At 39.9% G+C, this 17,376-nt stretch overlaps 1 protein-coding gene across 5 annotated transcripts in view; it reads right to left on the bottom strand.

The window, feature by feature from the left end:
* The window catches only part of PLD1 (phospholipase D1), a 173,953-nt gene that overhangs the window by 99,825 nt on the left and 56,752 nt on the right, over positions 1 to 17,376 (bottom strand). For all 5 annotated transcript variants that reach the window (XM_043594903.1, XM_043594900.1, XM_043594902.1 and 2 more), the window contains 5 exons: positions 15,346 to 15,404; positions 13,782 to 13,874; positions 5,412 to 5,564; positions 4,237 to 4,386; positions 3,447 to 3,530 (listed from right to left, as the gene is read on the bottom strand). In XM_043594903.1, coding sequence (XP_043450838.1) covers positions 3,447 to 3,530; positions 4,237 to 4,386; positions 5,412 to 5,564; positions 13,782 to 13,874; positions 15,346 to 15,404 — 539 coding nt within the window. The remainder of the gene's footprint in view (positions 1 to 3,446; positions 3,531 to 4,236; positions 4,387 to 5,411; positions 5,565 to 13,781; positions 13,875 to 15,345; positions 15,405 to 17,376) is intronic.

The following is a 17,376-nucleotide window of genomic DNA, read 5'->3' as shown; positions in this document are numbered from 1 at the left end:
TCGAGCCCCATGTCGGGCTCTGTGCTGACGGCCCTGGAGCCTGCTTCAGATTCTGTGTCTCCCTCTCTCTCTGCCCCTCCCCTGCTCATGCCCTGTCTCTCTCTGTCTCAAAAATAAATAAAACATTTTTTAAAAATTAAAAAAAAAAGAAAATTTTTCCTAACTAAATCTATCCCAATCTGATTACAAATTTATTTAGTACCTCAAAATAGTTCAATCTGCACTTAAAGAATCTTAGATCTAAAAGGAGCTTCAAAAAAACAAATAAATAAAAATAAAAGGCACTTCAGACACCATCCGAGTGGCAGGCTCCCCTGAGAGGTGGCTTCATGACACAGGGACGCTACAGCAGACACACCTGGAGCCCAGCCGGCACTGGCACTTGCCAACTGGGTGACTGTGGGCAGTTTCCTTCCCCTCCCCCTTATGGGTCTCACTTTTCTCAACTATAACATAGCCCCTGGCACTTGTAAGAATTTAACAAATAATCACTATTATTGTCAATGTTACTTTGTGCCTTAGAAACTACCCCTGAGAAAGATAAACAGGACTTGTCCCAAGTCTGTAATCGTCAGGTCCCTAAGGTGGTCTGAGCAAAGACCGTTGCCATTTCTCTCCTGGACTATAGCAAGAGCGTGCCAAGTGGTCTCTAGAACCAGTGTTTAATTCCTCTTCTACACTATTACCAGAATGATCCCTTTTAGAAAACAAATTTGATTAAAATCCCCATGCTTAAAAATTGTCAGTGGTTCCCAGTGTTCACAGGACTAAGTGCAAACTCCTTAGCAGCTCAGCCAGCACCCTTCACAGTTTTCCCCTGAACCATCTTTTGGGGGCCATCTCCACCCACCATTCCAAAGGATGCTATGCTTCAGCTCCACACAACCTCCACCCTCCTCCAAAGTTGCTGTGCACTCTCACCCTTCTATGCCTTGGTCCTGGCTATCCCTCTGCCGAAAACATTTGCCTATCTCCATCTGGTCAACTCCAGCACTAAGCCGCAGGCCAGCCTTCTCTTAGGTGAAGCTTTGTAGGCTCAGTTATCGCCCTGCCTCAGGGCTCCCTCCTTCTTCACAGCCTCCTGCTATCTTAATGCTCATCACTCAGTTTTCCCCAATCTGTTGTCTTCCATAGGACTTCCTTACTCTATCTTGTTCCAGAGTAGGGGCTGCTTCTCAGTCATCTTTATATATGCACAGCCTAGTTAGGTACCTGTCACAGAGTGGGTGCTCACTAAATAGATCTAGAATGAATGAGTGAATAAGTTAATGAGTGAATGGCTGGGTGGTTAAATGAATTAATGAACAAAGGAACTAAGCACTAAAAGGTCCCAGGTTGCTTCTCATTTCACTATATCCCCCTTTGTTTGCACATGAATTATTTTATAAACCTATTAGTACAGTTTTCATTTAAGCTTGTGGCAACTCTTGAATTAGATCAGAAGCTGCTATAGGACATGTGCATCTTCTACTTATGCTTTTCACTCTCTCAGATCTGGACATATCAGCACTGGTTCAGTTTCTGATGCTCTCTTTTGCAATATACTTGCACGACAAGAATTTTCTTCACTTGTCACGAGGGAAGTTACAACGAAGGTTTTATTTCAAAGGTAGTGTGGTAATAAGATGTTATCCTAGACAGCCATAGAAAAGAAATAACCTGGTTTATTTTCTCGCCGACAGTAGAAAACATTCAAGGCTCCAACTCTTTAGATGTTTAAATGAGAGCCTGTATTTTAGTGTTCAGAACCTTCAAAAGAATATTATTTTCTTGCATAAAACATGAAAATATGGGCTCAATGGAAACACTATTTTCAGTCTCTCTCATGTCTTCATCAAACTTTCAGAAATATTTTCTGAAGGAATATAGTACTATTTTAAGCTTGAATTTATTCACATAAGTGCTTATAAAGTATTCAACCAAAGAAATAGCTCTTAAGTATGAAACTTTCTTTTATTCCCGGTAACTGAGTAGAGAGACAAAATGTGACTATAAAGGCCAAGATTAAGCTCCTCCGTGCACACGAGAATAAACATCACAGACATGATACTGACCATCATATACTTTATCTTTTTTAAGTTTATTTATTTTGAGAGAGAGAGGGAGAGAGAAAACGAGCAGGGGAGGGTCAGAGAGAGAGAGGGAGGGAGAAAATCCCAAGCAGGCTCCGCACTGCCAGCACAGAGTCCGATGCAGGGCTCAAACTTGAGGACTGTGAGATCATGACCTGAGCCAAAATCAAGAGTTGGACACTTAACCAACTGAGTGACCCAGGCACCCCCACATACCTCATCTATCGACCCTAGATCAATGGTTCTCAACTAAGAAGGACTCTGCCCTCAGGGAGACATTTGGCAATGTCTGAAGACATTATCACAGACTAGGAGCCTACTTGGCATCTAATCCATAAAAGCCAGGGCTGCTGATGGTGCTAACCATCCCACAATGCACAGAAAAACCTCCCATAACAAAGAGAATTATCTGGTCTAAAATATCAATAGTGCTCAGATTGGGAAAGCATGCTGTAGAATTATAGATTTCCACATCACTAAGACAAAAGAGTAGAAGAGGATAAGTTCATATTCCTAATTCTTCTTTCCTCCCCCGCAAAATCTAGAATGAGGAGGAAATAAATTATGATGATATTTTCACAGCTTAGATGTGAAAGGTAGGATTTGGAAGGAAACAGGACAGGGAAAAATAAGGAGTATTTCAACAACTAAGTTCTTAGAAGGAAAACAGATTCAAGACAGGTTCATTTCCACTGCAGTCAATTCTGGCATCTGCAGTGGGTTTTAACTGTCCAGGCAGATGGGTAACTGGAACTAAAGTCAAACTATCAAGCATATACCAACTCCAAGAGAACAACTTCTCAAGAGCTAAATGAGTTTTTGGTACAAGATTTCCAGTGGCTCTGTGAAGCATCATAGCTCTCATGGAGATTTGTAAAGGGGGCCAAAAAGCTGAAATCTGATGTATCTCCAAAAAAGCTGAACAGGCCTAGTCAATACCAAGGACATTTTAATAGTAATTGGCAAATGGAACTCTTCCAGCTTCAAAGGGACAATCCAGAACGATATTCACTGAATCTGGTGACTGAAATGCCAAATGAGGAAGGCACCCAAGGAAGATTATTTTCTCTCACTTGTACAATTGTGTTTGCACTGCAAAATAATCTTTACTGAAATGAATATTTGAGTGTCTACTTCCAACTGGAAAGACAAACCAAAATTGTTAAAACTAAATATTTTAAGGATATATTTGGATGCCAAGTTTTTTGAAAAGACCTTTCACTGAAGGCTATTCCAGTTAATTGGTTGAGACTCTGGCCAGACCATCTACAGGTACTGCTGGTTTTCATAACGTATGATTCTGGAACAGCACAACTGTTTTACGTTTCTAAACAGAGAGGCCTCCGAACCAAATCCCCCTAGACAAATACTAACCACCAATCCGTGATAAAAATCTCTTCTTGTGCCTCTTCCATTGCATTTGCCACATCTTCAAAATATCCTTTGGCATTAACGTACCTAAAAAACAAGGGTTTTGTGTGTGTGTCATTTATTTCTGTTTTACAGAAAGAAAGAAAGCAAACATATCTTACGGCAAAGTGAAAGACCGAAGCCACTGCCTGAGTTTCTACAAAGCCGCCAGTTTACTTTGCATAACTGAAAACCAAGGATTGAAAATACCATCTTCTGTCTACGAACTAGCAGGAAGCACAGTAAGTAGACGGAAGCAAGTGACCCGATTCTGCCGAGAGCACAACAAATTGGTCTCATCATCACATGAGTCAGATGAATTCTCTCATCCTGTTGAACTCACACCATTGTTCTTCTGAGACTGAAAACAGACCAGTTTCCAATCCATGGGCAGAAAACCACGCAATGCTTTTTATTTCAAAGAAATACCTAGCAAGTAAATTCTCGTCCTTAGATTATGGCTAATAACTTAAATAAACATTTTCTTTGCATCATTAAAAAATGTATGATGTTAAGCTTTTAAAGCCAAACTTCAAAATCTAAAGCTAGCTGTCTCAAGCTCACTGTAAAAATCTTAAAAACAAAAGTTGGAAAACTAATCTATGCTCAGGTAGTCCTATAAAGAAAGGCCCTTGTTAAGTATAATGCATATTATCTTACCACAGCCTCAAAAATTGATTCCAGATGAATTTATACCTACTATTATATTAGATACTATGACTACCTCAACAGTCTTAGAGCAAAATGATCTTACCATTTGGCTAATGTATTCTCTTGGATAGCAGCATAGGACCCGAATCGATGGTCTTTGAGAAAGTTGGTACCATATTTCTGGATGAATTCTTCTATAGCCCCTCCCCACCACCGAGCATGTCTATAGCTGTTGCATTTTAAAATAAGAGTCCTTCAAAGAAAAGCAAAATGTGGAAAAGAATGATCACTCTGTGTTCTGTCTCTTTAAAAAAAAATTAACAACTAAACACATGCCATATTGTTGAAAATTTTAAGCAAAGAGCATCTTACTTTTATCAAGAAAGCAGACTTCTGAACATTTTCAGCAAGCTTTTAAACTGTATATATAGAGCAATATATGGCAATATAACAAAAATAAATTTTCAGGTTATTTACTCACTCCTTCAAGCTAACATGCATAAAGGTATTTACTATGACCTAGAACTGTACCAGACTGTGAGGGGGATAATCTTGAACCTTTTACCATCAGAGAAAATCAGGAAGGTCAACATCTTTTCACATACATACATGCACAGACACACAAAACACATGCCAATGTGTATTAGAAAGGATGTGCATGTGTGTGTGTGTATGTATACACATATATAGTCAATGTGTGAAAAAGAGAAAAATTTATAATATATTCATATACATGAGGCCGAATGTATATATGGAGAAAATGACAACACGTATTGCATAACTATAGCCTTCCAGAAAGAAACATTTATCAACACACACACTCACTAATAAAATCTATAGTAAATGTATGCTTGAGTATCCTTTCAAGAGATCTTTCTTAAAATCTATGTGTAAATAGAATTTTTGTAAATCAAATCACATTTTTATGTTAACTAAAGGATATCAATTTATAAAGTTTTGTTTCTTAAAAATGTGAAACTATCACTCCTTAGCTTATCTGTTTGGTAAACTGGTTCCATTGAGTAGCTAATTTTATTAATAGGCATACATTTTGTTAAAACAAACACAAATCAATACATGTGATTATTCTGTTGCACACTGAATATTTAATTCTTAAAAATTTATATAAAGAAAAGTAGTTTCATAATTTTTGATCAAAGATGAGTTCTAAATAACAATGTTCTAACATTTAAATTATTTTACCTCCTCCTTCACTTAAGGTTGGGAGAAAAACTTTGTTTTTGAGAGAAATCTTTTTAAAATACTTGAAATTTCTACCTTGAGAGATTATCAATTCGGAGCCCATATTTTGTCTCTGTCTCCTTCTTCCCCACCTTGATTTTGAATTCTTTATCTACCAGCAGGACGAAGGCGATGGCACCACTGTCTGGTTTCATATACAGTAAAAAGGAATCTTTCACTATCAACCACCTGTAAGAAGGTAATAAGTATTTTAGAGCTGTATTGAATTACTGAAACAAAAACAACAAATTATGACAAGCTAGGTAAACATTCCAGCAGACTGTAGATGCAATATTGTTTTTTTTTACACAGAGGATTTCTTTTTTTAAAAATCACCATGAAACAACAACGAAAACTAATAAGAAGTCTATCATAGTTTCCTAAGAAGGACTCGGACCAAGCAATTCAAAGTAATTCATTAGCTTTTTATACACTAACGGCAAAGCCTGAAAGAATGTCCCCAACATCGGCAGGTGATGCTTGCAGGAAGTACAGCAGGAGCCCAAGCTGTTCGAAAAATGGAAATGCACTGGAAAAATGTTTACTAAAATAAACTATCATAAAAGAGGTAAATAAGCCTCTCAGTAGATAAAAATTATCCTTTGAAAATAACCCAATGAGCATCGAATACTCCACATATTCTGTTTTTCATTTCAAATTACTTGTGGTTTGGGGCGCCTGGGTGGCTCAGTCAGGTAAGCATCTGACTCTTGGTTTCGGCTCAGCTCATGATCTCACAGTTTGCGAGTTCGAGCCTCGCATCAGGCTCCATGCCGATAGCTCAAAACTTGCTTAGGATTCTCTCTCTCCCTGTCTCTCTGCCCCGCCCCTGCTTCTGCTCTCTCTCTCTCTCTCTCTTTCAAAAACAAATAAACACAAAAAAATTCAAATTACTTGTGGTTTTAAGCACTATTCATAAATGATATTCAATAGGACATGATCTCTCCAAAGTATGTATGTATTCAATTTGATATATATTTGAAAGTTTCGTAGTGGAAAAATACAGTGATAAGCTGGGAGTTAGGGCAGAGGTGGAAACAGCACAGAGGTTTCCAGAGAGCTTACTAGGCTAGTGGGGTGCAAACAAGGTACTAGAAAATGAAAAGGTAATGGGTGTAAGGAGGAGGGAGTCCTTAGTTCTAAGAGAAAGGGCTAGAGGCACTCTCCCAAAGACATGGATCGCAGCAAGGCCAGAAAGGATCCTATTAAATAAAGCCCAAAGCAGGGTGGCAAGGTGTGCATCCCACACTGAGGGAAGAGTTGGAAAAGGCACTGAGGTGTGGAAATGCAGCATGTGTTGGAAGAGAGTTTGGTGAGGCCAGGGTCTCGGAGTATAGTAAAGAAAAATGAGCAAATGAGTGGAGAAAGGGGAAAATGGACAAAGGCCATATTAAGGAGGGTCTGATGGAAATGCTCAGGAGGCTGATTTTATATCATTGAACCAGTGTTTCCTAAACCTGCTTTGCCATCAGAGTATCTGGAGATGTTTGTTCAAAAAAATAATAGATTCCCAAGCCCCACCACAGATCCATTAAAAAGGCCTAACAATCTGTGTTTAAAAAAAGAAAAAAAAAAAAACAAGAAACAAAAAACAAACAAACAAAAAAAAACCACACCACCAGGGTTCTTATTAAATAAGAGAATCCTCATGCCCAGGCAAGAAATAGGATGATAATATCATTATAACTATGTTTCAGAAAGAAAGGTATGAAGGATAAAGAGAGATGTAATGTGCAGGTTAGCAAGCTACTAGAGTAACATAAAAGAATTCTTCTACTTGGCTGTGAATATGCATCACGTGGGTATCCTGTTAAAATGCAGACTCTGTGGCTACAAATTCTTTGTCTTATCAAAATGACAAGAAATAACAAGTGTTGGTGAGGATGCGGAGAAAAGGGACCCCTGGAGCACTACTAATGGGACTGTAAATTGGTGCAGCCACTCTGGAAAACGGTATGGAGATTCCTCTAAAAAATAAAAACAGAAATACCAAATGATCCAGCATTTCCACTTCTAGGTATTTGCCTGAAGAAAACAAAAACACTAATTCGAAAAGATGTCTGCACCCCAAGTTTACTGCAGCATTATTTACAATAGCTGAGATATGGAAGGAACTTAAGTGTCTATCAATGAAAGAATAAAGAAAATGTGGCAGACTATTACTCAGCCATAAAAAAGGGATCCTGCAATTTGTGACAACATGGATGGAACTAGAGAGGATATTACACTAAGTAGTAGAAGTCAGAGAAAGACAAATACCATATGATTTCACTTATATGTGAAATCTAAAAAAACCCAAACAATCAAAATAGAAATAGACTCATAAATACAGAGAACAAGCTATTAGTTACCAGAGCAAGGAGGGGTGAAAGGACAGGCAAAATAGGTGAAGGGGATTAAGAGGTACAAGCTTCAAGTTATAAAATAAATAAGTCATAGGGATGCAAAATACAGCATAAGGCATATAGTCAATAATATTGTAATAACTTTGCATGTGACAGATGGCAACTATACGGGGTGCCTGGGTGGCTCGGTCAGTTAAGCATCCGACTCTTGATTTCGGTTCAGGTCATGATCTCACAATCTGTGAAATTGAGCCCCACACTGGGCTCTGCACTGACAGCACAGAGCCTGCTTGGGATTCTCTCTCTCCCTCTCTCTCTGTCCCTCTCCTACTCACATTGTCTCTGTCTCTCTCAAAATAAATAAATAAACTTTAAATAAAGTGAATGCAGATGGCAACTGTCTCACACTGCATACACCACCGTATAATCACGTTTACTTGCAACTGTATACTGATCAAATAAATCAGTTCATAACTGAATAAAATATCAATGGGCATATTATATCAAATATTAGACAAAGTAAAGCACATTGTGGAACAGGAAAGGCCAGAACACTGGAACACAGGTTAAGCAATGCTGTAAATCTATAATAAATTGTTACTGAACTTGCTAACCACATTACGATTTAGTGGCTTTATAATTTGGGATTTAATACAGACAGATCTACATTAATCTCCATGTAGTTTCATTTCATTCATTTGTGTTTTAATATAGGCTGACTCCTACCCAATAAAAGTGGGTGGGATGGATCTTGGATAATGTACAGTAAAGGGCATACATGTGATATGGTTAAAAAAAGGAAAAGCATCAAGGTCACAGAAAGCAAATACCAAACCACAACATCAACATTATTATGGTGATGGCATGTCAGGGTGGGTCTGAGCTTCCCGGTTTTTCTTACCCAGTGAATAAATTAAAGAAATAAAAAGTATCCCTCAAAAATTAAATTCCAAAGAAGTTTCTCATGTGGGACTTAAGAGAAGGCAACTGAATAGTATAATGGATAACGTTTTCAATAACTGTCAGCAAATGCAGAAATTATACACTTTATAAGAATTCTCATAGCACTGCTCAATAAAAATGCCCAGGCCATGATATAAACAAGGACTCGGTGGTTCTGAGGGCCTGAGTTATGAGTGCAGACATGTAGCTTGCCTGTTGATAAAACTCGGTTAGCGATAAAAGAGAGTGGATGGATCACATATCTGTTAAAGTTCCTTCTTTAAAGGCAGTCCCTTGTCCCGGCTTGACTCGTGGTACAAGTTGGTGGGCACATGGCACGCCACAGCCCCATGGGACTGCTGTGCTATGCTGATGACTGGGAAGGAGCCACAGAGGCTTTGAACCCCTCGGCTGTCAGGTTTGCCAATCTGAGAAGAAAGACCCGCAGCAGACCCGTGAACCTGTCTACCTGGAAGTCCAGAATACGCAAATGGCATCAGAGCTGGCTCTCGCCAGAGCTCCATGCCACGGACAACAGTGTGGGATGACGATGGGATGACCCCTATCCAGGTGTACCAGCTCCCATGGTCGGCATGACAAAACACATCTCAGAAATGCTTCTGGGAGCAGAGGCTGGTGGCACAACCACCAGGGCAAAGGCTGCAAAACACGTCCATAGGAACAGGCCACCAGGTACCACTGTGCAGATGTAGCCTGCACCAGGATACCCCGGGGAAGGGGGGCTCCGAGGTAGGCTGTGTCTTCCTGCAGAAATGGGTACTTTTCTTTAATTTGCAGAGGCTCTGTACAGGCTGTAAACAGCGTTCCTCAGCAATGGCAATGACAGCTGGTGGACTGCAGGGCCAGAGCCCTGGTCAGCGCTGGGGGTGCCACACGTGTGCAGGCATCCTACGTGCATTCCTGCCCTACCCCTCCAAGAGGCGGCAGCCTGGAAATAGAGAACTGCGTAGCAGTGACGGCTGGATTTTGAACGCTGAGTGCAAAAGATAGTAATTTCTATTCTGGTAACAAATTCTCTTTAATAGTCATTAGATATCAGGGTAAATTGACTCCTGGCCTTTATATAAAGCTCTTCTTAATTATGCCATTCATTAAAACTCTCCTGATTTCTTTCCTTTCTCTTTCGTCAACTGATTTTTTTCCTCAATAGGAGGATATGCAGCAAGAAAGGAGTTCGTCAGCCAGCCTTTGGGAGTCCGATCCCAGCTCCCTGGGCTCTGATCCCAGCTCTGCCACCCGCCTGACTGTGTGAACTTGGGTAACTGAGCCTGAGGTCTAAATCCATACAATGGGGATAACAGCAGTGCGCAGCTCGGACACGTTTGTGAGAAGTAACAGATGATTCATCTAGTAGCTCAGCACCGTGCCTCCCACTAATAAATATGCACTTTTACAAACATTCTTGTTCCAAAGTAGGTGAGATCATAGTCTGTTCTAACAAGATGCCTCCTGCCTGGGCCACTACTTGCTGGGGCTTTAAAATGTGGCCAAACCACAGGAACCAGCCATGACCTTCTCAGCCTCACCTTCTACCGTTCCCTCCCACCTCCTAGGTCTGGCTGTTCCTCAGACTTGCCAAGGTTATTCTTTGGGCCTTCTACATTTGTTATCCCTCTCCCTACATATGATTTCTTCTAGATCCTCCGATGGGCAGTCCTTTCCTGTTACTCAACTCCCTGCTTCAACATTTCTCCACAGGGAGGCCTTCCCAAGCTACTCAATCTTAAAAAGCTGTCCCCGACCCAGCCCAGCCCACCCCAGTCCACTGCTCCATCATGTTTAGCTTCCTCCTAACACTTACCTCAAATTATTTCTCTGCTTCGTTAGTGTCCATTGAATTCTTGGTATAGCTCAAAGTTCAGCAAAATAAGTCCTACATTTATTTCGTAAAATCTATACCTCTCCCTCTCTTCAGACATTATTTGAGGTAAGAAGATTCTCATCTACTCCACTACCAGATGCAGAGGAGTTGCTCCCTAGATAAGCTGTTAAAGCAGATGTTTTAAATTGTGGGAAGAAATGTTTGCCCTGTTTGTCTTTCTTTCTTTTTCTTTTTACTTGTCCCTGAGAGAAGGTCGTCGTGAGACTTGATTGCAAGTTTAATTGCCCGGTTTGCTTTATCTGGTTTGTCAATATAGCATAAATGAGAAAGTGGTCAGAATGCTTTTTATGGGTCTAAATATAAAAAAGAGCAAGTCATGAGCGTATCATCCTTAAAAGTAACTCCTATTTAGATGCCAATAGCTTCTACCATGAGAAAATCTCTCAACTAATTTTGTCAGCTCTATCTTATCATTTTATTTGGTACTGATATTTTATATCCCACAAATGTGATTCAGGAAATACTTATTAATGGAGGAACCAAGGCTTCAATCTTCATGGAAAGATTTACACAATTTTAAAATGATGACACATTTCCTTCCAGAGTGGATCATATCTCTTTAGATTGGATTAAATCAGGCTTCAACCAAGACAAAGTTTAAGATGTAAGGGAGGTATATTCTTTTATATAATCAAGTCTGGCCCCCATCTTTTCTGGCTGCCCTTTCTCATGGAGGTGACAACTCCAACAGCAGTTCCTTGACATCTGGAACTAAAGTCACCCTCTCCCATCCTCAAGTCCGTCACCATCCTGTTGCCTTCGATTTCCTTCAAAGCTCCGGCCCCCTGCTGCACAGATACCGTTTACACGGCCTGTCCACTTTGTCACTGCCTTCACTGCTCCTCTGGTAATGCTCTGTGGGGGCATGCTCTGTTACAAGAGCTAGAGCACATCCGGCCAACGTTAGGCACTCACTAAATGACTGCATGGACCAGACCAAGGCTTCTATTTCCTGAGTAGATCTCTCAGGTTGGGCTGGCCCACGCGTCCACTCTGTGAAAAGGATGTGAGTAAAAGTGGTTTATAAGAGGGGCATCTTAGGGAGTTGTTAGGAGCCCTGGCAGGGAAGGACGGGAAGGTAGAGCAAGAAAGGAGCTATCAAGGATGTGTCGTGTTTTGTTGTGTCTGCATGTACTTTACTGTGGGCAGCTGGGCTGCAAACCTGCCAGGGGACTCTGGAGACAGTGCAGGGCTTGCTGCAGTGTCATGCCACCAGAGGGTGGAGGGGACCGGACTCCTGCCAGCTCTTGGCAATGGCTGCTTCTGGGGGCTGTGAACGCTTCCACTCTGCTCTGCACGCAGACCCTAACTGCCCAGAGTGTCTTCAAAGATTCCCAAGGGCTTGCCCTCTGCAACCTTGAGGTTGGCCCCAACCAAAGCTGGTGAGCGGGGAGGACTGCTCAGGAGGAATCTGTACCAGGGCCCCCTACTGGGCGATTATGCAAGTTACAGCAGTTTATTTGAAAACAAGTGTTTTCTAGTATATTACTCCCTTTTTTATTTTAGTATAATCGTTTAGTCAGAACATAGGAATCTTCCATTTTTATCTAGTCTAATCTCCTGATCTTTCCCGTGTAACTTCTTCCATCCTTTCAAAACTGAGAAAATAAGAGCCTGACTTAGCAGTATTTTTTGTTGGTAGTGTAAATATGTATAAAAGTAAATCTTAGGGTTTATATATTTTTAATACACACTTAGCTCAATTTCGTAATTACACATGAGCTCATAGATCTTTTTCAAAATTGGAGAAATAATATATAGTTCTTAATATTTTTCCAAAACTCCAGTAGATTATTATTGTAACCAGTAACTATTGTCTATTATATCCAAAACATTGTGATAAATGCTTTGAGAACACAAAGCAGAATCAGATGAGAATACTGACCCACAGGAGTCTTTGGTTGGGTAGGGTATGAATTAAAGTTCTCTGTCTATATCACACTTACCATAATACACATCCTCACAAATGTAGATCTAAAATGATCATCCCTGAAGTCTGACCAATTTTTCTTTTCTTTTTTTAGTTTTTAAGTGTACAGTTCAGTGGCTTTTTAGTATATTCATAAAGTTGTGCACCATCACCATTAATATCTAATTTCAGAATATTGTCACTCCCCCAAAAGAAACCCCATATCCATTAGCAGTCACTTTCTACTGTCCGTTCGTCCCAGCCCCTGGAAGCCACTCACCGACTCTATCTCTATAGATTTGTTTGTTCTGGACATTGCATATGAATGGAATCATACAATATGTGGCCTTTTGTGTCTGGCTTTCTTCACCTAGCATAATGTTTTCAAGATTCATTCATAATATAGCATGTATTAGTACTTCTCTTTTTTTCCACTAAAAATTTTTAGACATCTATTCACATACTTTAAAACCCTTTAAAATTGTATCTATTCACCAGTTTGTAATATATTCAAAAAAGTTGTACAACTATATATTTTCATCAACCCAGAAAGAAACCCCATATCCATTAATCTTCTTCACTCCTTTGTATGGCCACAAAATATTCCACTGTATGCATAAACCACGTTTTATTTAACCATACATCAGGTGATGGACATTTGGGTTGTCCCTACTTTTTGGCTCTTCTGAATAATGCTGCTATGAACATTCATCTGCAAGTTTTGGTACAGACATATTTTTTTCAATGCTTTTGGGTAAATACCTAGAGTTACCATATGCCCCAGTAATCTCACTTCCTATGTTTAATATTTTGAGGAACTGCTGCACTGTTTTCTGCAGTGGCTGCACCATTTTATATTTCTACCAGCAACGTAGGAGTATTCCAATTTCCCTACATCTTTGTCAACACTTGTTCTTGTGCATCTTTCTCGTGACAGCCATCCTTCTGGGTATGAAGTTGAACTTCGCTCTGGTTTTGATTTACATTCCCCTAAGGACTAGTGATGTTGAGATATCTACTTGTGCTCATTGGCCACTTGTATGTGTCCTTTGGCCGACCAGTTGTGGAGTTCTGTGGCCCACCAGGTCTTTATGTATATAATAAAGTTTGCAACCTCTACCTACAAGTCCACGTTTGAGTTTTAATGGTTAAATGGATGCTGAAGACTGGAACGTAAAATAATTTAAAATTTGATCTGCTGTGACTTTCAAAGGATATATAATTGATTCATAATTGAAAACTAGTAGGTGAAAACTTCCCAAATACCCAGTCTGTTAAAACGAATACACAAAGCTGCCAAGTCCTACCTTTTTGACCAGCGGTAGCAGGCTCTTCCCTGACCACAGCAATTCAAGCCTGGTATTCTGTGTCCCCCGGATCTCTTCATTATCATACCTTCTCTGAAAGACACATCAAGTTAACCCGGCGTCTTCAAATTTCCAGCTCACACTTAGCTGATACAGCCCCGCAACTTGGGACTAAATAAACTGTTACATAACTCTCCTCCCCACCCTTTCCTCCTTCACTCTCAAATTGCTTAATGTCACATTCGCTAGTCTGGATATTCTAGCAGCTGATCTCTAAATGCACCTGGCCGGATTGAAGCCAGCAACATTCTCTTACTCACACTGCAGACCTTAAGCATACTTGCTTCTGGCTCCAAATGCTGACTGTACCCTCTAGTCATTGTGACAAGCTGAAAAAGACCCCACACATTGCCAAATGCCTGCAAAGGAATGGTTCAGCTCACATTGAGACCACTGGAGGTGCTCGCCCACATGTTCCCAGGGATTTCTGCATCTTTTCACCTACAGTTCTAGGACCAAGTCATACCAAAGGAGTAGAGCACAGCTATGAGAGCTTTGGAAAGAGAAATATCTTGATTTTGAAAGATAGGACAAGAAATAATGATAATAATGGCTTGGGGCACCTGGGTGGCTGAGAGGTTAAGCAACCAACTCTTGACTTCAGCTCAGGTCATGATTTCATGGTTCATGAGATCGAGCTCTGTGTGGGTCCCTGCACTGACAGCTCAGAGCCTGCTTAGGATGCTTTCTCTCCCTCTCTTTCTGTCCTCCCCCAGTTATGATCTCAATCTCTCTCTCTCTCTCTCTCAAAAATAAATAAACATTAAAAAAATACTAATGGTTTAATGAAAGAAAAAAATTAAAACAATTACTAACAATGCTCTTAACTCAAGAAGCTAAGTAGGCTCTATATAAATAACATCAAGCTCTCTCATTATGAAGGAAAATAATAAGTAAATTCCAATCTTGTTACCTAACAAATTTTACACAGTATTATTTTTAATCATGAAAATGAGTGAGAAATAGCTAACTTTTGTAACTTGTTAAAAGAAGGGATCTGGCATATTTGATTTTTTTTTTCAATTCACATACATTATACTAGTTTCAGGTATACAACACATTGATTCAATATGTGTATATATTGCAAAATGATCACCACGGCAAGTCTAGTTAGCCTCCATCGCCACATGCAGTTCTACATTTTTTCCTTGTGATGAGGACTTTTAAGATCTGTTCTCTTGCCACTTTCCAATATACAATAGTGTATATTTATTTCTAATGCTTTCTCCCGTATTTCATATTTGCCGCATGTATTAAACATTCCTACTACTGGGCCAGAGGAAATCTGGGCTGTAATAAGAGAGTGGAGCAGTTGATTCCCTTGTTCAACATAGCAAGGTACCGCTGTGTATAAATAGAGTCCCTGAGAGGCTCTGACTCTGTTGAGGAGAAAAGAAGGTAGCAGGAAAGCCAGGTAGGCTTTGTCACCATGGCATGCTGGCAAATCAAATGGTAATGCTTATCAACTTTCACACTTCTCTTTAAGATGCAACACGGAACTTACATGCCCTTTGGTCCCAAATCATGGATGAAAGACAGCTGGCTTATGTCAAGGAATTCTGTCTGAAAAGAGGCCAGAAATTCATACTTTAGAAAGTCAGAAGGAAAAAAGATAAACGTACACATTTGAAAAAAAACATGCATTAGATACCGCTATGTGTAAACATATCTGGGGGACTACACAGAACAATGGCATTGCCCTGTTTTCGCCTCTGCGAGAGAACAGAAGTGTGTACATAATTCAAACACAACCTAGAAAGTGATGTCTGCTCTCACACGTAGAGACAGAATGTTGAAGAAAGTTGAGGAGAGAGGATTTACTCCCAAAACTCTTCTGTGTTTTCTTTGCTGGAGAAGAGGGACTGTGTCACATAGTGTGCACACAAATAATAGTGGTGTGTGAAGGCGGCAATGTTGGGGCCAGCTTCTGAAAGGTGGGCTAGACTTGGCATGTGGAAGTGGGAGATGAAGGGGGAAACAGAACAGGGAAGGTGTAAAGAGCTCTTGGGATGTACATTTGGGCTAGAGTGAGGAAGATGAAGATAGTTACGTGAAATTAAATGGCAGAGTAGGTTGAGGCGAGTTTGGGGAGGTCTTTGAACATCAGGAATACCAGAATATTTTAATACAAATGAAATAAAATGATTTTATGTAACAATAATATAAAAGTCATTCTATTTTTATTGAGTAGCAAAGGAAGCGAATTTTAGGCCCATCTTTCCTATACAAATTATAAGATAAAAACTACAAATATTATAATAATGACACCAATAGCTAACATTTACTAAGTACTTAGTATCTATCCGTTGGCCCCCTACTAAGCATTTTTCACACACTGTCTCAAATCTCTCTGAAATAGGTGCTATTTTTCCCATTGTACAGAAGAAGAAACTGAGGATTAGAACAGGAATAGGTAAACTTTCTCTGCAAAGAGTCAACAAAAAATTTAGGCTCTGTGAATCATATACTTTAACTATTGTAATATAAAAGCATCCATAGACAATACATAAATGAATAAGCATGACCGCATTACATTAAAACTTAATTTATGCATACTAAAATACAAAATTTAATATAATTTTTATGTCACAAAATATTACTCTTTTTAAATTTTTTTCAAACATTTAAAATGTAAAAACTATTCTCAGCTCATGGACCATACAAAAACAGGCAGTGAGCTTGATTTGGTCCATGGGTCATAGTTTAAAAGCCCCGGGTGTAGAGGGGCACCTGGGTGGCTCAGTTGGTTGAGCATCCAACTCATGCTCATCCAACTCATGACTCAGGTCATGATCTCACAGTTCTTGAGTTCGAGCCCTGCATCAGGCTCTGTGCTAACAGCTGAGCCTGGAGCCTGCTTCAGATTCTGTGTCTCCCTCTCTCTGCCCCTCTCCCACTCACACTCTGTCTCTCTCTCTCAAAAATAAACATTAATTTTTTTTTTTTTTTTTTTTTTTTTTTTTTAGAAACCCCTAGTGTGGAGAAAGACATTAATTGTCCAGGGGCACCTGGGTGGCTCAGTCGGTTGAGTGTCTGACTTCAGCTCAGGTCATGATCTCACAGTTTGTGAGATTGAGCCCCACATCAGGCACTCTGCTGTCAGCACAGAGCCCGTTTTGGATCTTCTGTCCCCTTCTCTCTCTGCCCCTTTTCTGCTTGTGCTCTATTTGTCTCAAAAAAAATAAATAAACTTAAAAAAAAGAAGCTAAATAAACTGTCCAATATCAATAATTAGCAAGGGATAGACTCAGAATTAGGTCAGACTAGTCAGTTTCCTCAAAACAAAGCTGCAAAAGCTGTAAGCCATTCCCCATGAGTGTTAGATGAAAATATGAAAGTGCAGAGGGGAAAACCAAGAACATTACGTGATTCTCAGCACACGCAGGAGTTTTATCTCATGTATTCCTTGCAACAACTAGAGTTACACATTATTTTGTTCCTAAATTACAGTATTTTCTTTAAAAGCAGCCACAGTAAGCCCAGATCTACCAGAGGTTGCAAACCATGCAGTAACAGCATTAACAGAAAATTCGAA

The sequence above is a fragment of the Prionailurus bengalensis genome, chromosome C2, assembly GCF_016509475.1.
Source record: "Prionailurus bengalensis isolate Pbe53 chromosome C2, Fcat_Pben_1.1_paternal_pri, whole genome shotgun sequence".
Lineage (NCBI taxonomy): Eukaryota > Metazoa > Chordata > Mammalia > Carnivora > Felidae > Prionailurus > Prionailurus bengalensis.
This window is presented reverse-complemented; position numbering and strand designations above follow the sequence as displayed.